This window comes from Plutella xylostella, chromosome 7 (assembly GCF_932276165.1).
Source record: "Plutella xylostella chromosome 7, ilPluXylo3.1, whole genome shotgun sequence".
NCBI lineage: Eukaryota > Metazoa > Arthropoda > Insecta > Lepidoptera > Plutellidae > Plutella > Plutella xylostella.
In genome coordinates, this window is record NC_063987.1 from 788,392 (window position 1) to 809,357 (window position 20,966).

At 42.0% G+C, this 20,966-nt stretch overlaps 1 protein-coding gene and 1 non-coding gene across 2 annotated transcripts in view; both read left to right on the forward strand.

Annotated features, from left to right (window-relative positions):
* LOC105385038 (protein unc-79 homolog) overlaps window positions 1–20,966 on the forward strand; it is a 76,497-nt gene that overhangs the window by 10,754 nt on the left and 44,777 nt on the right. Inside the window, exons 12-25 of the mRNA XM_048622271.1 lie at window positions 8,693–8,821; window positions 9,130–9,251; window positions 10,373–10,525; window positions 12,340–12,357; window positions 12,696–12,820; window positions 13,353–13,490; window positions 14,157–14,259; window positions 14,758–14,882; window positions 15,859–15,964; window positions 16,437–16,552; window positions 16,896–17,063; window positions 18,522–18,602; window positions 19,677–19,808; window positions 20,360–20,506. Of these exons, the coding sequence (XP_048478228.1) occupies window positions 8,693–8,821; window positions 9,130–9,251; window positions 10,373–10,525; window positions 12,340–12,357; window positions 12,696–12,820; window positions 13,353–13,490; window positions 14,157–14,259; window positions 14,758–14,882; window positions 15,859–15,964; window positions 16,437–16,552; window positions 16,896–17,063; window positions 18,522–18,602; window positions 19,677–19,808; window positions 20,360–20,506 (1,663 nt within the window). The remainder of the gene's footprint in view (window positions 1–8,692; window positions 8,822–9,129; window positions 9,252–10,372; window positions 10,526–12,339; window positions 12,358–12,695; window positions 12,821–13,352; window positions 13,491–14,156; window positions 14,260–14,757; window positions 14,883–15,858; window positions 15,965–16,436; window positions 16,553–16,895; window positions 17,064–18,521; window positions 18,603–19,676; window positions 19,809–20,359; window positions 20,507–20,966) is intronic.
* On the forward strand, window positions 1,222–1,294 carry Trnak-cuu. Its single transcript has one exon. It is a non-coding gene; the product is annotated as a tRNA-Lys (tRNA).

Sequence of the window (20,966 nt, forward strand, 5' to 3'; positions counted from 1 at the left end):
GGGAGATATTGTTTATTTACTGCCAGATATTTTCTTTCAGAGTCGCTAGTGTTCGTAGTTTGTTTGAATACACTTTTGAATTTACATAGCTTTACAGGAAATAATAGCATGAAGTGAGGTCGGGTGACCTGGACGACCTGCAGATGTCTCCTAAAGTCGGTATCAATTTTTGTGGAAAAAGTGCCCTAACCGTGTCCATTGACTCCCTGGAGGTATGAAAAGTGGTCCCATCCTGTTATAACCGTGTTTTTCTGTTATAAGGTGGTCTGTACTTACAATAGGAGCAATAAAAATTCAATTATAATCTTATATCGCTCCGAAATGACCGTCAAAGCATGGCCATTCTCATTATAAAAAAAAAACGTCCTAATCATTTACTCAGTGCACATAATGTACAGCATGCTCGGCTCAGCAGGTGTGCAGGCCCAAAATGGATTGATTAATGGTAGAACCAGCTTCACTGGCCTTTTTAATCCACTTTTTCAAAAGGTTTACACTTTGGGTATCCCAAAATTAATTACATGTTGGGCGAATATTGTATTGAGATCAAAATTTCCGAAGCGCAGCAGCGCACGAATCACCACCTCTAAAGCAAGCTTCAACAGCAAAAGCACCATGCTCCATGGGTACGGCAAACCCGCACTCCTGACGCGTCGATTGAGACCCCTCCTGACTTTCTCGGGCTAACGGTTGCTGCGTAGTTCAAATATGAAAAGTGAATTTTCCTACTGGATACACTGTATTACGCAAGCCGTGCGCTTTCCGATAACGACAAGCAAAATTAGCGGAATCGGATCTTGCTCTATGTATTCAATCGAGCGGGCTAAGATCAGGCATACTATTACCGTATGAACTCGGCTTCAGCGAGACGTAGGTAGCTGGTACCTGGTAGGATAACGGCTATATATTTCTTAACGCCAATACTAAAAGCACATTGTTCTTATTATCATATAGCACAATGTCTTAGCGTGATGACGACTTCAAAGTCGTATTTTCAAAATACCTACTAGTCTAACTACGTTATTCTACATTAATAATGTTACTGAAAATATGATAGGCAAATCTGTTACTCAACCTAGCACAATAATAATAGTCAACACAAGCAAAGTATTCTCGTCACGTTATCAATAGTATGCTAATTTCAGAATGGGTCAAGGTCCCGCATTATCTCACGTTACGTAGGACCCGACGTAATCGATAAATTCGCGTTAGTAGTCACCAGCCCGGCTAGCTCAGTCGGTAGAGCATGAGACTCTTAATCTCAGGGTCGTGGGTTCGAGCCCCACGTTGGGCGCATCCTCTTTTTGTATTTTCCTTAGGGAAGTGCTTTCTTGAGCTTCATAAAAATGTACTAAAAGATGAAAAAAAACACTCTTATGATCTTTCAAAACATTCTTCAGTTATTTATTATTTTATATAAATTATCCTTTCAGATATCTCCCCGAATGAATAGTAATAATTTTCATAGATGTTCGATTCATCACCTGCCAATGCAATGTGGACCACTTCGTACCTACATAAGTATTCAATCCAGCAGCATTAATTATTATAACAACTTCTACCCCCGAATACATAAAGGGTGTCCCAAAAGTCAACGTCATCCCTTAAAGGGCTGATAGGTCAGCTCATGAGAGGCCAGAATATCACAATATGACCTTAGCAAAAACTCGATAATTTTCGAGATATTGACACTTTTATAATTTTTCTGAAAATCGACACCTTGGATCAGTTTTTTGCGTGCCGCCGGTACAAAAATCCATATTGTTAGAATTTGTTTGGTGTTGCATCACCCTGTATAGTCCTGCTATTGATCGCAGTAAAAAAAAATCGAGTAATGCTGTATGTTTAAAAAAAACACGGTTTTCAAAGTCAGAAAAGGTAATCGTATTTTTTAAAAAACAACTTTGACTCTACATACTGTAAAAAAAATATACCACGCAAACCTGGCACCTCATTTGAAAAGATTGCTCATTTAATGCAGTCTCCAAAATGGTATGAAACGTTGCTATTGTTTCAATTAACAAAAAAGTTATTGCTATTTTAGTACAAAACGACCTCGATGAAAAATTGTTTGAAGGAAATTTATCTATGCCCTATTACCTTTTATGACTTTGAAAACCGTGTTTTTTTAAACATACAGCATTACTCGATATTATTTTTGACTGCAATCAATAGCAGGGCTATACAGGGTGATGCAACACCAAACAAATTCTAACAATATGTACTTTTGTAACACACCTAATTCATACATACCATCCGCGCGCGACACCATCGAGTCGCATCATGAGTCACCGCTACGCATCCACCGTACCTACGCGCCTCGCCCCCACGCTCGTCGCTCCGGTATATAAGGGCCGCGGCCGGCTCCAGCGGCCAGTCGTCTTACATGATCGGTCGCTACCGAGCACAATTCGGTACAACTTCTCGTGCTAACACGGTTCACGGGTATTGTGACAGTCAGTTTGCATCTGCAGCGGATCTTACCGTATTGTCACTATACTCCTAGTTAGGCTTATTTCTTTTAATTAGCGCTTATCGCTGTATGATAGATTATTTTAGCAATAGCAGTACTTTGCTTTATATAATTACAAGCTTCGCTTTCGTTTAGTTAACTTGTTTACATTCCGCTTTGGCTCATATACAGATTATTAGATTATTACGCGCATTGTAGGTATTTCTTTATCTTCTCTCTTAACAGTAGGTACTTATGTAATTTACGCTTTCCGTAAACAATATTTTGTTTTATATTCAGTAAATACATAATGTTTCAAGTTGGTTTTCAAATTATTATATTCAGTTAGGTATTGCATTTAAAGTTAACTGAAAGAAATCATACCTAGTTAATTCTCTGAGATTATTTACATCGAATATTCGCGTTACAGTAATAACTTTTATTGTGTATAAACAAGTAACCATTTGATTTCATTTTATTGTTCTGTCAAATCATATTCATTGCTTCACAAGCTTGCATTTAATTTCATTTTCATAGCTTACTGCTAAGTTGCTATTTTTTGCTAAGTTGCTATATTTTGTTAAACTGCTATATTTTGTCAACGTGCTATATTTTGTTAACTCGCTATTTCAATGGCTTAATAATTTTGCAAGGCTTACTATTTGAGTTATAGTGTAGGGATTAGGTATTATAATAAACCAAGCTATTTAGAGTTAGTATTACTAGTATTAGTCTATAGTTTCCTTGTTGACAGCTGTATGTTATATGTTTAATTGGTGAACGATAATATACATATCTTTGTTTTAGTAGATCTTGATTTTCATTTCTACCCGAACCCCTTACAAATTGGCGCCCAACGTGGGGCTGTCACTCGAGAAACTTAGGCCTTTACCAGTACGAGTAGCTAGGATGGCTCAGAAAGCCGATGAAAAGCCAAAATCGAGCATTAGCATGTCAGATACTCAGTTTAAAGAACTCCTAACTACTGTGATGACCGGCATTTCAAGCGCCAGTCCTACCAGAACATCGAAGACCTTCACGAGTTGCACTGCCAGGTTTTCAGGAATAAGAGAATCATCCCAGGTTGAGTCATTTTTGGCCGCCGTCAACACTTTCAAAGAAGTAGAAAAGTTGGATGATGCACTTGCGCTGGCAGGCCTCCCACTTATATTGACTGACGATGCAGCAATTTGGTGGCAAGGTAGTAAAGATAACGTCCTAACATGGAAAGATTTCACGGATCGTTTACGTAGCACATTTGCGCCAAAGAAGATTGCCTATAAGATCTACCAAGAGATCATCGAAATCAAGCAGGACTCGCAAACGCCTACAGAAATTTTTGTAGCAGAAAAACGTGCATTGTTAGCACAGTTACCGAAACCGACCCATTCCGATCAACAACAAATTGATTTGGTATTTGGACAGATACGGTTCGAGATTCGTGAAAAGATATCACGCAACAGCATTTCCTCATTCGATGAGCTCCTTATGAAGGCAAGAGATATCGAAAGGAATCTGTCAGAGAGAGATAATGCCAGTACAGTCGAATCGAAGCAAGATTACAAGCAGAAGAAAACGCGTTCTCGTTGTAATTTTTGCAGATCATTTGGGCATACGTATGAGATATGTCGCAAACGACTCAGAGCTGATGAAATGGGACAACGAGTACCTCATTCTGAGACACAGAATGCTGCTGTTGCTGAAACTGCTCCCCTGAATAAGCCGACATTTTCGTGTTACGGGTGTGGAGAACCCGGTGTCGTTCGAAGCCGTTGCACGAAGTGTTGCCAAAAGAAGAAAGAAACCGTCATGAATGATATAAGTTTCTGTTCCCTCCATTCCCAAACTGAAGTACACCTGCGTCCAGTGGTTACTGTCAAGATTGGTGGAGTCAAAGGTAAAGCGCATGTGGACACCTGTGCAAAATCCAGCGTTGCATCCTACAGCCTTTACAAATGTCTAGAGAAGAATGGGTATGCGTTCAAAGAGGAAGTCATGTATATAACCCTTGCAGATGGTATTGCTAAACACCAAAGAATACTTACCGTCAAAGCTCCTGTCACGATTTATGGTAAAGTTATCCCAACATCCTTTATCATTTTTCCTAACTCAAGAGACAATAGGACACTGCTTGGAGTTGGATTCATTCAAGAGGCCAGGATGGTGCTGAATCTACCACAGATGACATTCACTTTCGATGAAGAACCCAATAAAGTGTATGAACTGGATGAAGAAGATGATGATATGGACATGGTCATGGGTATTATAAGGACTGATACTGCCATACCGGACCTGTTATCTCCATTACAGTATACACCGGACTACTTGAAGTCCCCACAATTACCTGAGTCAAGTGCTACGGATAGCCGTACTATGTCATCGTTTGGACCATTACCTGAAGTAACCAGCGTCCACAGAAGTTACGATACTTTGCACTCAGAGCAAGCATCCATACCACCAATGGATCTTCTTGGAGCAGCGCCCGCAGGCTTCCTATCAGAGAGGAAAGAAAAACCTTATGGGCCACTCATTCCGATCGACCTGTCTTCACCACCTAAGAAACAGCGCATAGTACTGTTCGATGGCCACTCTCCTGTCATGGATAGTTTGTATGCCGATGCATGTAGGAACATTGAAGAACAGAACGTCGTCCTATCCCCTCATTCCGAATCGCTGTTTCCTTCTACCGATATATCATCAATGGATATTTCTACAGAGAACAGCGCAATGACAGAAGATCAACTTCCGATAATGAAACGCTTTCTGCAGCAAAACGAAGACGTTTTCATTCCAAATCAGAAGCCATCAACTCAGGCTGAACTTGTAATCGATACAGGGACCCACTTGCCCATATCTGCAGTTCCTTATAAGTTTTCGCCTGCTGAAGTTCAGTCACTGAAGGCTGAAATTGATAAGATGTTGTCCGAGAAGATTATTGAACCGTGTGCTTCGCCATGGTCAGCCCCAGCCGTTATGGTATCGAAGAAAGGAGGAGACATCAGAGTATGCATCGATTATCGTCAGTTGAACGCAGTAACTATTCCAGATATCTATCCACTGCCTAAACTCGACCAACAACTACTACATGATGCCAGACAAATGCCTTATATGACTACCATAGATTTACGTTCGAGCGTGCACCACTGGCAACTAGCACTTCGAGAAGAGGATCAAATCAAGACAACCTTCATCACCCCTTTTGGGATGTTCAAGTTCCTGAGGATGCCCTTAGGATTGCGAAATGCGCCATCTACAATCCAGAGACTAATGGATAAATTCCGTATCTCTTTAAGTCACATCCATCTGGTGGTTAGCTTGGATTGCTTAGTGTGCCTTTCACCCACATTCCAGCAACACCTGAAAGACTTGCAAGAGGTCTTTGGCAGACTGAAAGAATACAATCTCACTGCAAACAAAGCCAAGTGCAGATTTTGTGTCGATAGAGAAGCATCAGTGCAGGGGGAGATCGAGTACACATACCTTCAATCACCATAAAGCATACGCCTCATTGCTGATCTTTCATGGTCGTTTTTCATCACTTCTGCTCAAGTTGCTTGCAAAGTTTAGTCCCATTTCATGAGGGGCCTTTTCTGATTTATCAGATTCAACAAGTTATTCTCCAATTACAGATCCCATGCTCATAACAAAGTCGTGGGCCTGTACTGTGCTGCGTTCACTTCGTGGACCATCAGCTGCGCCACTACTGCAGCCAGCCGACCCATCCGCCAAAGGGGTCATCCACGAACGCAGAATCCAGTCACCTCGTCTTCAGATGGTGCTGGCAATAAGTCAAGATGAAGAGGAACCAACAACCTTCAATCTGTCTTCCTCGTCGGGACGTCTTCGGAGACAGAGGGGGAGACTGTAACACACCTAATTCATACCATCCGCGCGCGACACCATCGAGTCGCATCATGAGTCACCGCTACGCATCCACCGTACCTACGCGCCTCGCCCCCACGCTCGTCGCTCCGGTATATAAGGGCCGCGGCCGGCTCCAGCGGCCAGTCGTCTTACATGAGCGGTCGCTACCGAGCACAATTCGGTACAACTTCTCGTGCTAACACGGTTCACGGGTATTGTGACAGTCAGTTTGCATCTGCAGCGGATCTTACCGTATTGTCACTATACTCCTAGTTAGGCTTATTTCTTTTAATTAGCGCTTATCGCTGTATGATAGATTATTTTAGCAATAGCAGTACTTTGCTTTATATAATTACAAGCTTCGCTTTCGTTTAGTTAACTTGTTTACATTCCGCTTTGGCTCATATACAGATTATTAGATTATTACGCGCATTGTAGGTATTTCTTTATCTTCTCTCTTAACAGTAGGTACTTATGTAATTTACGCTTTCCGTAAACAATATTTTGTTTTATATTCAGTAAATACATAATGTTTCAAGTTGGTTTTCAAATTATTATATTCAGTTAGGTATTGCATTTAAAGTTAACTGAAAGAAATCATACCTAGTTAATTCTCTGAGATTATTTACATCGAATATTCGCGTTACAGTAATAACTTTTATTGTGTATAAACAAGTAACCATTTGATTTCATTTTATTGTTCTGTCAAATCATATTCATTGCTTCACAAGCTTGCATTTAATTTCATTTTCATAGCTTACTGCTAAGTTGCTATTTTTTGCTAAGTTGCTATATTTTGTTAAACTGCTATATTTTGTCAACGTGCTATATTTTGTTAACTCGCTATTTCAATGGCTTAATAATTTTGCAAGGCTTACTATTTGAGTTATAGTGTAGGGATTAGGTATTATAATAAACCAAGCTATTGTAGGTATCTTCCCTATTTTATTACCTACATTTATACATTCACTGTATTTTCAGTTGAACTGAATTGTATTTTCATACATTGTTTAGGTACATATTGTATTTCACCTATTCTTATCTATTTACACTGTACCGTATGTACCTACACTTATACCTACATTGTATTACGTATAATATTTACAATATATACATCTTACACACTAGTTAATATTTATGTAAGTTTAATTTAGTATAGTTGTTATTATTAAATACACTAACAATACCTACTAACATTAATTCTAAGTTCATACACAGCACACAATCATATAACACCAAACGTATCGTGCCCGACGGATAAATTGTCGTGATACATCGAGAACGCACAAAATATTTTATCCGTAGGTTATTTGTTGGTCAAGTCGAGCGGCCGCCGATACCGGTCCGGAGGCAGGTTCCCTGCCCCGCGCGCCCGCGCAACCTCGCGCGCCCTCCGCGGCCCGTGCCGTGCGCCGCCGCCGCCAGTCGAAATCTCAACTCCGACGCGAAGCCTGTGCCGCTTTACGCTAGCCCGCTATTGCTTATGTTTACGCGATCTTTCCGCTGTGTACCTAGCTTGCTTATTTACTAGCCTATGCTTTATACCTAAGTGCTATAACTTTCTATCTCTGCTGTGTTGTTGGCTTGTGCATTCTCCTTCTAAATTATATAGACTTTGTGTGTGCTTGTTCAATATACAAACCTGGACTGAACTGTAATTGTTTGCATTTAATACCTACTCCTGCTAACGCTACGCACTCACCCCGCCTATACTATTTAGAGTTAGTATTACTAGTATTACCCCCTTATTCATAGAGAAGTTACAAAACGTTTTAACTAATAAACTGTTTTGTCCCTCTCCAACAAAGAACCATTTGTTCTTTGACAGAGAGGGACAAAACAGTTTATTAGTTAAAACGTATTGTAACTTCTCTATGAATAAGGGGGTTAGTCTATAGTTTCCTTGTTGACAGCTGTATGTTATATGTTTAATTGGTGAACGATAATATACATATCTTTGTTTTAGTAGATCTTGATTTTCATTTCTACCCGAACCCCTTACACTTTCTATTTTTGTACCGGCGGCACGCAAAAAACTGATCCAGGGTGTCGATTTTCAGCAAATTTATAAAAGTGTCAATATCTCGAAAATTATCGAGTTTTTACTAAGGCCATATTGTGATATTCTGGCCTCTCATGAGCTGACCTATCAGCCCTTTAAGGGATGACGTTGACTTTTGGGACACCCTGTATATGTAAATAGCTTTTTGACACTTTAAAATAGGTTTAAAATTAACGATATGATATTACGCATATCAACTTTTTGACTGACGTATAAAGTCGACACTCGTATGTTTAATTAATGTCAATTTTAACCTTGTTGAAAATTTCAATGAATTTGACGACTAATCTTCCATCACCTCTATTCTATTCCAGTCTGCTAAAAGAAGCGAAGCCCATTAACATGGAGTGTCCAGACAGCATGTGGACAGCTGAAACCGGCGCTATACCGCGCACTGAGGTGCCCGACCCCATCTCTGTGGAGGACAGGCAGCTGCTGGGCAGGTAGGCAAGCAGGGTAGGCTAGGTGCTAGGTGGGTAGGCAATGCGGTGGTACTGCTGACTGAGATGCCCGACCCTATGTTGGTGCAGGAATGACAGATGCTGGGCAGGTTGGCCAGCCTCTCGATGGGTAGGCAAGCACCGTGTAGGGTAGGCAGCGAGGTTTGCCGCGAGTTTAGGATAGCAAGCCAGTATAATAATAAAGAAATAAGTAACTTAAGCTTTGTAGACAAAACTCTTTTCATTTCTAAGTGATTTTATACGATCCCTGTCTGGCTTCTATGTTAATGCTGAACTATATTTAATTACAGATACGGCGTGTGGCTGATGGTGGGTCTGTGCACGCCGGTGCCGGACACGCCGGACGAGATGCTCCAGCGGCTCATCTCCGGCCTGTTCCGCTGGTTCCACACCACCTCCTACTCTTACACCGGTTAGTATTAGAATTCATTTAGAAAATTCGTTTATTTCTAACATACAGAAACAACACATACCTGCATTTACAAGAAAAGGTTCATCATCATCATCACGACCCATTACGTCCCCACTGCTGGGGCACGGGTCTCCTTCCAGTGAAGGAAGGGTTTAGACCTAGTCCACCACGCTGGCCAAGTGCGGGTTGGTGGACCCCAACACAAGCAAGCTTGTGCTGAGAGAGTTGTCGGGTAAGTGGGCAACCCGACTGTCAGATGTTTTCAAGCCGCCCGAAGGCCTCTGACTAGGCTTAACGACTGCTGCCGAATTAGCAACCGGGACCCACGGCTTAACGTGCCGTCCGAAGCACGGAAGTGTCCAGAAAAGCAAAGGTTAAAAAGTAATAAATAATAAAATAAAAAAAACATTGCATGAATGTTGCTTCTCGGTGCCGAAATGGATTCTAGCTCAGCTTGATGCTATGACTGGTATACTACACCATAGCGCTGGTTTTCAGCTAGAACCCTTGAGTGACCCGTAGCATACATTTTCACCGTCAACGTGAAGTAAAGTTACTCGATGAATTTTGTAGGAAAATTTTAGTTCTTCTACCGACCGCCATGGGCGCTGTTCATATGTATTATGTACACGCCGGACGCGATGCTCCAGCGGCTCATCTCCGGCCTGCTCCGCTGGTTCCACACCACCTCCTACTCGTACTCTGGTTAGTAGGCTTAGGGTGCCCGCACGCGATCGGCAGTTTGGTGACTGACTTTTTATAGTAAACAAACTACAAAAATCTGTATTCTGTACTACCTGTAGCCCACGAGATTAAATTTGCCTGGTAAGTTTTCCAGTTGGTTTTCCGAGATAAAAAGTACCCAATGTGTTACACAGGACTCCAGCATACCAAATTTCATGAAAATCCATTTCTTAGTTTATACATACAGACTTTGGCAGAATAAAATTTGCTCATCATTAGTTCTACTTTCGAACTACTTTTTGAATGTTACGTAAAAGGGGCATGAAAGTGAATGATACTCGTACTTTCCGACCAAGAAAGATTCCTTTCTAGAATCATTTAAGACATCTATAATTTTTGTTAAAATTGTTTAAATAATTGTTCCCTTTCCCTTTCAGGCGAGCTAGCCGACCAAGTTGAGAAGCTGAAATCCATGCACGTGTGTCGCTGGCTGGCGGCGCTGTCGGGGCGGCACCGGCGCGCGGCCGTGGCGTGTCTGTCGCCGCAGCTGTGCGCCGCCAACCGGCTGCGGCGCCTGCACAAACGCCTGTGTCGGTGCGTACTTGCCTCTAGCTATCTACAGGGTGTTGCGAAAAGGGTGTATTAAGGCGAAAAGGAGTGATTCTGGGCTTTATCTATCTACAGGGTGTTGCAAAAAGAGTATACTAAGGCGACAGGGGGTGATTCAGGGCTTTATCTATCTACAGGGTGTTGCAAAAAGGTTATGATACCGATTATCAGAATGACCCCCTGAATCACCCCCTTTCGGCTTAATATACTATTTTTGAAACACCCTGTAGATAGATAAAGCCCTGAGTCACCCCCTTTCGGCTTAGCATACCCTTTTGGCAACACCCTGTATCTACCTTGTGAAGCTCAAGTCGCAGCACGTGTGTCGCTGGCTGGCGGCGCTGTCGGGGCGGCACCGGCGCGCGGCCGTGGCGTGTCTGTCGCCGCAGCTGTGCGCCGCCAACCGGCTGCGGCGCCTGCACAAGCGCCTGTGTCGGTGCGTACTTGCCTCTAGCTATCTACAGGGTGTTGCAAAAAGGGTATTGCAATAAGCCGAAAGGGAGTGATTGAGGGCTCTATCTATCTACAGGGTGTTGCAAACGGGTATATTAAGCCGAAAGGGGGTGATTCAGGGCTTTATCTATCTACAGGGTGTTGCAAAAAGAGTATATTAAGCCGAAAGGGGGTGATTCAGGGCTTTATCTATCTACAATCTACAGGGTGTTGTAAAAAGAGTATATTAAGCCGAAAGGGGGTGATTCAGGGTTTTGGCTATCTACAGGGTGTTGCAAAAAGAGGAAATATTTTTCAAAACTCGTAGAGCAAAAGTAACACCTTTTCAGCTTAGCATATCCTTTTTGCAACACCCTGTAACAAAAATCACTCCCTTTCGGCTTAGCATACCCTTTTGGCAACACCCTGTATCTACCTTGTGAAGCTCAAGTCGCAGCACGTGTGTCGCTGGCTGGCGGCGCTGTCGGGGCGGCACCGGCGCGCGGCCGTGGCGTGTCTGTCGCCGCAGCTGTGCGCCGCCAACCGGCTGCGGCGCCTGCACAAGCGCCTGTATCGGTGCGTACTTGCCTCTAGCTATCTACAGGGGGTTGCAAAAAGGGTGTATTAAGCCGAAAGGGGGTGATTCAGGGCTTTATCTATCTACAGGGTGTTGCAAAAAGAGTATATTTAGACGAAAGGGGGTGATTCAGGGCTTTATCTATCTACAGGGTGTTGCAAAAAGAGTATATTTAGACGAAAGGGGGTGATTCAGGGCTTTATGTATCTACAGGGTGTTGCAAAAAGGATATACTAGGGCGACAGGGGGTGACTCAGGGGGTCATTCTGAACAACTTTTGTTCTGCGCGTTAAGCGCCTGTGTCGGTGGGTACTTGGCTCTATCTATCTACAGGGTGTTGCAAAAAGAGTATATTAAGCCGATAGGGAGTGACTCAGAGGGTCATTCTGAACCACTTTTGTTCTAGGAGCTTTGAAAATTCACGAATAAAATATTTCATTTTCCATAGAAACTTTGTTGGACTTTTTACAATGGAGTTTTTTTTTGCGAATTTCGAACCCCCTGTGACACCTTCTTTCGGCTTAGCATACCCTTTTTGCAACACCCTGTATCTACCTTGTGAAGCTCAAGTCCATGCACGTGTGTCGCTGGCTGGCGGCGCTGTCGGGGCGGCACCGGCGCGCGGCCGTGGCGTGTCTGTCGCCGCAGCTGTGCGCCGCCAACCGGCTGCGGCGCCTGCACAAGCGCCTGTGTCGGTGCGTACTTGGCTTTATCTGTCTATCTACCGAGATGTCATGGTGCTATGATACCATGGTGGCCTAGAGACGGACGAAGAACTGTTGGCAGACCACCTGCTAGATGGTCCGATGACATCTGCAAGGTTGCAGGAAAGCAGTGGACCAGAGCGGCACAGGACCGGAAAAATTGGCGTATAAATAAGTTGGCCTATACCCAACAGTGGGCGATAGAAGGCTGATGATGATGATGAAATCCAAAAGTGGATTTAGGAACCCTTGGGGAATGTGCATAGCATAAGTCGTCTTCCAAGCGTTTTGGTGACATAAAATATATAGAAAATAACTCAACGTTTAGACAACGACTGCCCCTGCAGATGTCATCGGACCATCTAGCAGGTGGTCTGCCGACAGGTCTTCGTCCGTCTCTTCTCGTTTGGATTTGAATAAACCTAATATTGATATTATTTTCCAGGCTATACTGCCTGATCCCGTACGGCGTGATCACGCAGGAGATCTGGGACAGCATCATGCCGGAGTGGATGGACGCCATCTGCTCGCACGTCAACGAGAAGGACCTCGACTTGTTCAAGGTCAGTGTTTTGCTGCCAGTTTCAATACTCTATCTATCGATAGCTGACAGTTACTATCATACGATTTTGAGACTTAAAACGTACAGTCTGTCAAAATTGTTTAAACGTAACTGTCAGTTATCGATAGATAGAGTTATTGAAACTGGCAATTAGTTGTGAAATATAGCTATAGGAATTGGATCATTTGATAGAGGATGTAGCTCCTAAATTATGTAAAAGCTGAAGTGGCTGTTGGCTAGTTATAAATGTGACAATGAAAAAAACCAATAACCTCTGGGGTGTATATTTTGTAACCTATAACGACTTTAGAGCTGGATATGACTATATTCAGCTGTAACAGTTATATAGAGAATGGATTTTTATCAATGACATTCAGAGACATACAACAGTACAATAATGAAAGTTGCTCATTATGTCGGGTAAATTGACCTGCCGACGGGATGAACCCAGATGAAATTCTATACAGCGTATTTGCAATAAAATTCCATACTAGTAACAATAACAAATGACTCAACTTATTGTAATTCCACAGAACATAATCAAAAAGATAATGGAGCCCGACGGAGCGATGGCGGGAGTTCAAGAGAATCACATGTACGACTTCGTAGCGAACAAACTGACCAAGGAGCCCTCCCCGCACACCGCCATGCCCGCGCTCATCTGGCTGCAGGTGACACAACTAGACAATCTGGTCAACTTTGTAGCGAAACTAGCGAACAAGTGAAAATCCAGTCCGCGCCACACACCGCCGTGTCCGCGCTCATCTGGCTGCAGGTGACACAACTAGACAATCTGGTCAACTTTGTAGCGAATAGGTGGACAACCAGCCCGCCCTGCACACCGCCATGCCCGCGCTCATCTGGCTGCAGGTGACACAACTAGACAATCTGGTCAACTTTGTAGCGAATAAGTGAACACATTGCCTGCGCCGCACACTGCCATGCCCGCGCTCACCTGGCTACAGGTGACACTACTAGACAATCTGGTCAATTTTGTAGCGAATAAGCGAACAAAGAGCCCGAGCCGCACACCGCCATGCCTGCGCTCATCTGGCGGCAGGTGACACAACAAGACAATCTCAACAACTTTGTAGCGAACAAACTGGCCAATTAACCCGCGCCGCACTCATCTATGCCTGAAACCCCCTTTCGTTTAATCCATACTATTGTGAGGAGGCGCCTCAAGGATGCAACGGTTGATGCGCGAATGTCTCTTTATTCAGTTGCGTATGTCATACCAAGCACAGTACACTTTCATGGACAACCTGTGGCTTTCATGGAAAAAAACTTGACCACTCTCAGTAGCATTGTCACATTTAAATGTGTTATGGTTCCAGACGCTGTCGTACCTGACTGTGAAGATCCCTCTGAAAGAGTTGTTCGAGATGTTCAGCCAGTGCGTCGTCACGATGCCGGATAAAATCGTCAAACCGCCGCCAGGTACAAATACCTAAACAATGTTAAACACCTCCGACATTCGCATAACTTTTGAACAGCTGAACCGATTTTCATGAAACATAAGAGCACTCGGGGTAACATTACCTCTGACCTATGACTCTAAAAAAGAAAATGTAAATGTGTTCAGACCTATCAAAGACCACTCGGGGTAAAATTATCGATTAAAAAAACAAAACAAATCTGTTCACTGTTCAGCCTTTTGAAAGCTACGGTATAACAGTGATATACACAAACACGTTAAACATAATATATAACACCCCTCTTTTGCCGTCGGGGGTTATAAATATTTCTTCTGCTCGCTAAATTGAACGGTAGAAATTACTCTTAGAATTAAGCCTAACTGACCTTTTTTTAATTAATTATTATTATACTCAATAAATCAACAATCAATAAGATCTTTTTTAAACACTATTATACCATACATATGTACCTACTGAATTTCCCACCATATTCATTCTTATCAAATCCTCCCATTCACAGTGGAAAAGGTCCCCCGCACCAACGGCTCCAGCGGCTCCCCGGCCGACCGGGAGCGCCTCGACGAGGACATGCAGCCGGAGACCCTCACCTGCTGCATCCTCATGCTGGACATACTGCTCAAGCAGGTACTGTGTAGGGGATGACTCGTGGATACGAAGGAAACCGCGTGTTGTTGATACTGGATACTAGTTTATTGTTGCTTGTACACCGAGGTCTCATGGAAAGAGACCGAGTCTCCGCCTGTAGCGGCTTATATGCTACCACCACCCCGACACTGCGCCATCTAGCAGTATTTATAGGAACTTTATAATCGATCTATGGAGCAAGAAGTAGCCTGCGAGATAACGCTGTGTTTACATAGGAAACTAAGTAGTTAACTTTCTAATTTATAGATGGCGCTAATATACTGTTAACACAGTTAACAACTGATATACAGAGTGTGATTCATTCTTCACTAGACCCTCACCTGCTGCATCCTCATGCTGGACATACTGCTCAAGCAGGTACTGATATACAGGGTGTGATTCATTCTTCACTAGACCCTCACCTGCTGCATCCTCATGCTGGACATACTGCTCAAGCAGGTACTGATATACAGGGTGTGATTCATTCTTCACTAGACCCTCACCTGCTGCATCCTCATGCTGGACATACTGCTCAAGCAGGTATTTCTATGGAAATCAGTAAAAAAACGACGTAAATCGACGAAAGTAAAGATGAGGGCAAAGATAGCAGCGGATGAGGTCCAAACGTGAAAGTTTTTAGCGCTAGTGTTGTAGCGTTCGCTTTTGTTTTTGTCTAGCGAGGTATGTACCTATACTGAATCACCTGATCTGATCAATGTAATGGGAAAAGTATTTGAGATAAACATATAAGATAAGTATTTAAGATGCTTGTATAAACAAAATACACCTAAATATAAAAAAAAGTATTCTTAGCTTTCATACAGTGGGTCCTGTCAGTTGATTGGAAACTAAAAAATCACGTAGGTTCTAAAATAAATACGGTGTACGATGTAAAATTCATTATCAAACCTGCATAAATCTGTGTAAGTCTGCTTGTATTACAGATTTAATTAATTATTCTTATTTCCACCACCAGATGGAGCTACAAGGGTCGCGCCTCAACATCTCGGCTGTCAGCAGCGACAGCACCAAGCTACTGCGACTCATGCTGAAGGCTAACCAGGCCAACACTGTCGAACACGGTAAATACAGTAGTGGTTTTTGACGTAAATATCATCCAATATTGTAATACAGTGGCCAAATTCTAGTTTTGACAACTCAAACTGTACCTATACTAGCAAAATGAGTTACAAGCAAAATTAACCTGCGCAATGTAAGCCAATCTATTGTAAAAAAACCGCTGTAAATTATTGCATCGAACTTACTGAAGTTGTAATTACTTGCGGTTGTGATTGGCCTTCTATCCAGCTTCTTCCGTCCGTAGTAAACTCTTAATTATCTTTCTTCCTCTTTTAAGCTTTTTACTAATACACCGAGGTAGTCTGGAATTAATTACTATTAGTAATAAGGCCTCTATCTGTACTGTCTATGTTTAAATTACATTTCCTTGTATAATTTCTGTCTGTGCGTGCAATAAAGAATTATCTATCTAACTATCTATCTATTATTTAGATACAGTTATAGAGTTTCTTATATATTTTCGTCCGTTTCCAGCGGCCTGCCTCGCCGAAGGAGCTTGTTCGTACTGCGAGGCGGCCGCGCTGTGGCACCAGCTGGCCGTGGAGCTGGTGCGCAAGCTGGTGCCGGAGAGACCCAAGCCGCACTCTGAGGTGAGACTAATATATCGGCTTCCCATAACCCTCCATTGGGGTAGAGGGCAGACACAACAGTTTTTCATCCTTGCCTGTTGGAGCAGCCAGCTCTACATCACACCAAGTCATTCCAATTTCCTACCGATAGAATAGCACCAAGATCACAAACACTGGACCCTAGTAAAACAGATGTTTAAGCCTGTCAAATACCTGCTCCATCAGTCAAACCCTCGTTGACCTGGTATAATTCTTTATTTTGGATTTCACAAAAGCAAGGCTTGGCGAACCACTTGTAAATTTTCGAGTAATGAGCAATAAAAAGAGAGTAAATTTTCTGATATCCGAATTTCCCTTCCCGCAGCAATCAACAGACGACGGCTGGTCAGACAGCCAGCCGAAAAAGTCCGAAGAAGACCGAAGTTCCAAGTCCGGGACCCCAGCCACATCCGTGGATGCGCTCCTCTCTATCGCGCATCCACTCGAGACCGGCAAGGCGTCCGTCGGTGGAGTGTTAGTCCACATGCCCCATGTATGTATACCTATATGATGCGCATCCAATGAGATCATTTATTACCATTTTATGTTGCACGTTAGTCTTTGTTGTTTTATGTTTCTTTTGAGGTGGGACGCTTCGGGTTTCTGGTTTTGAGATGGGGGTTTTAAGCTGGGCTTAGGTGCTATGTTACGTGGATCGATGGATATGGTTGATGGATATCAAACGCATCCATAGCAACCACAGCATAACACATCAGATATCTGGTGTGTTATCATGCATATGCACCCTCGAATGTTTGAATTTTGACAGAGCGGTGACTGTTTACTTAAGTGCAGCTTAATTCTTAATCTCAAAATAGAAATTGGAGGTAACAAAAACATGTTTTGACTCAAGTATAGTCAGAGGTGAAGGTCTTTTGGTTAAACTTGAGTGAAAATATGTGGAACTTTTATTGGCCATTAATGATGTTAGTGTTTGGTTTAATGTTGTCGGTTTTGATTATTATTAGATTGTCATTTAGTTTAGTATTTTTAATGTATTTTTCTTTCAAGTATTATTTGTTCAATATTTTTTCTAAATTTTAACTTTATAAAAAGTACATTACCTAACCTAAATTTAAACGTGAACGAGGCAACCTAAACCTTGTTTGAACTAATTTAAATATTAATTTTGTGTAGCTTAAACAAATGTAGCTTATGACTCCCGCGGGGATTCTGCGTGCGAGCTTCCGTCTGACCCGTGCGTTTACCATGAGTTGACTAGGTTAAAAACATACGTTAATCATTTTCGTCATCGCTATGGAAATCATTTTTTATTCATCACTCATTCAATTTTTCGGCTCGCGCAATCAATCCAAATTGCCTTCATTTCTTTTTCATTGTAATATAAACCTCATACAGATTATCGTAGACATATCTGAAATAATTTTACACGTTTTTCTACTTTTGAAATGCAATGCAATAAAAAATCTGGAGCCAAAAAGTCTTGTCACTGAGTGTTATTTCTCGCATTCAGATCTACATAGCTGATTGTAATGAGGGCACTGGTCCTCAATACGAAAATAACAAACTCATGGTTGGCGCACTGTAGCATAACTGTTCCTAAATGTTTCACTAGCATAGCCTTTGTGGGACGCTACCTGGGACTTTTGCCGGTTGTTGATCGTCGCTTTGCTATAAACCAATCGATTTTCAACAATTTTATTATCGTTTGACAGCTTTCTCATAAGTCTGACTTCAAAAATCTTATCTGTGGTTTTATCTAAACCATATCCCTCTTATTATAAAACGTAGACTAAAGATATTTCGGGTTTAGAACCGGTCCAAAGAATCCAGAGAATTTCATACAAATCAGTGGTCTTAAGCCGGGTTTAAACCAGACCTATCTTCAGTCTACGTTTTATAATAAGGGGGCATAAGTCTATGTTATGCGCAAGCGCCGATGATCAACCGACCGTTCCCTGTCAACGTCACATGTAATAGTGTTGTATAGTTTGTTCATTTCATGCAACTGTCTCTAATAACTGACGTGGGCTCGGATCAAACGCTGACGAAGTCCTCAGCCGACACGCAAGTATGACTGTCTTTCTGTCCCGCTCCCTCTTGTAGTGTTGCCTATAGCCTGCTCTTTCTCTCCTTGGGACCTGTAGATTTTGGCTGTATGATGTTGTGTAGTTTGCTTGGGGTTTGTGCATGCATAGCTTAAACGTATCGTAGCGAAGCGCGAAATTAGGATACCGCTTCTGAAAACGGTATAAATAACGTGTCTAAATAGTAGCCTAGATGAAGTTTCTTTTTAATTTAATTCAAATCTGATTAGTATAGTCGATTAGTTTAAAGTTTATAATAATAAAATCTTAAGTAGGTAAGTATAATTTTCAATAAAGAGCATGTATTTTAAATTTAAATTGAGACGAACATAGAAATGTAAAAGGTTTGGTTTGTTTATGATGACTGTTTTTAGGCAAACAGAATCATTATTCTGTATTCGTCTCAATCATCTTTGATAATCATAACATTACGCTAGTACATTCCACAGCTTTTATAATCTCAGAAGACACCTGAACAACAAATTTTAATATAAAGTTAAAAAAATTCTAATTAGTATATCAAAATTATGCTCATAATTATGGTCATAATTAATCATAAGCTGATAATTCATTTTCCTTACATAGAATCTTCTAGAAAGAATTGTCATTTTCAAAACTAGTTTGTTTTGCTGCAGATGGATAGTATCGAGTTGAGTTTGCATCAGTAGTTAACAGTTATAGCTGAGGTTTGCTTAAGAAGGCATAATATCTAGTGTTTAATTTTGCACCCCGTTTTATACATTCTTGGGTTAAATGCGCTATGTTAAGTGAAATTTGCGATATCAACTTGTACAGTAAAAGTAACTTGACTTTTAAACCAACTTTTACAAACTATACGCCTGTTTTAGTTTAGTATTCTGTCAAAATAAAGGCAGCTATAAAATATAGCACATACATAAATTATTAATTTAAATCAAGAAACGCAAGACAATGCAAGACTAGACAATGTACGAAGAAGAAGGGTTCCCCTTGCTAATTACAACTTTGAATCGCAAATTCCACTCACCAACCGCATACAACCCGCCCCTTGCCCCTCTTACCGTCTCCCCTCGTCACAGATAATGACGGCGACAGTGGAGACGATCACAGAGCAACTGGACGTGGCCGCAGCCTTACCAGCCGACCCGCCCGCCGCCACCGCGCACTCGGTGACACTTACTGACACTGACACCGCCACCGCCACTGCCCATGTGAGTATACTTTGACCCGCCTGAGCTATAATAAGCCAGTCTATTTTTCTATCCTGCCGTCCACCCACTTAATTTTCCACCTAGTGTGTGCACAATACCAAAAATATCATGTTATGACTTCGCTTATACATAAGTACACATACAAGAGAAGACATACTTCTAAAACTTTTTATAAGAACCACAATGGAGCGATAGTCGCGTCACGGGTTAAAATAATGTAGGTATATCCTACCTACATATTAACCACCATATATCGTCTCTCCTCAACTCCGTCGGTATCTCCTGGAATGAAGTGAAAGAGTAGGTAACCCAGGACAAAAACGTCTGGATAAGAAAAGTAGAAGCCATATATATGTATATGCTTCTCGTGGTTAGAGGAATAATAATCATTGTCTATTCTAGCCATCTGCCTATTTTACAAAAAAAAACAAGGCTGATCTGTCAACGACCAGCCAAGCAGTGGCTTCCCCTTTTTTCTTTTCGTATACATAAGTACATAACTATAAGAGTGACTCTGTAAATTAACTTTGATTTTATACCCTCTCTAGCAGGTGACCACGCCTAACCTACACAACACCCAGTACGGCGCGCCTCCAGAAGATGACATGAACAAGTTCTGGTCCACGTCTGTTGGCAAGTTCCAGTTCAACATAGATGAACTGCCTCAGGAGCTGCAGTATATACATCAGTTGTTGCAGGTATGATAATTCTTCTTCTTCTTGGCGTGTCGGCATACCTAGCGCAGGGCGAAAGACGCGTAAAACAAGACAAGACTAAAATTTTGTGTCCCGCTCTCTGTAAAGATGACAAAATAGTATTGAGAGACAACTGAACTAGGGTTTGTCGCCGTGAAGAAAGGTTTAGGCAGTCAGAACAGCGACAATCGCCCACTGCCTAGGGTGTTTCTGAAAGACCAAATACATGTACATATTTCTGTACGCATTAAGTATTCTTCTGTGGAAAATAATTGTCTGCGTATTGAGTGTGGCTTGTCAAGTCGCCCTTTGTCGTGACGTCTCATGTGAAATTCCATGTACTAATAAACCTATAGAGGCACGCTGGCGTCCCATAGTCGTTACACACAACTGGCTATAGGCCTAGGCCTTGAAATACTAAATACTCTCTCTATTCTACTAGAACTCTTTGAAAAGCCTCTTT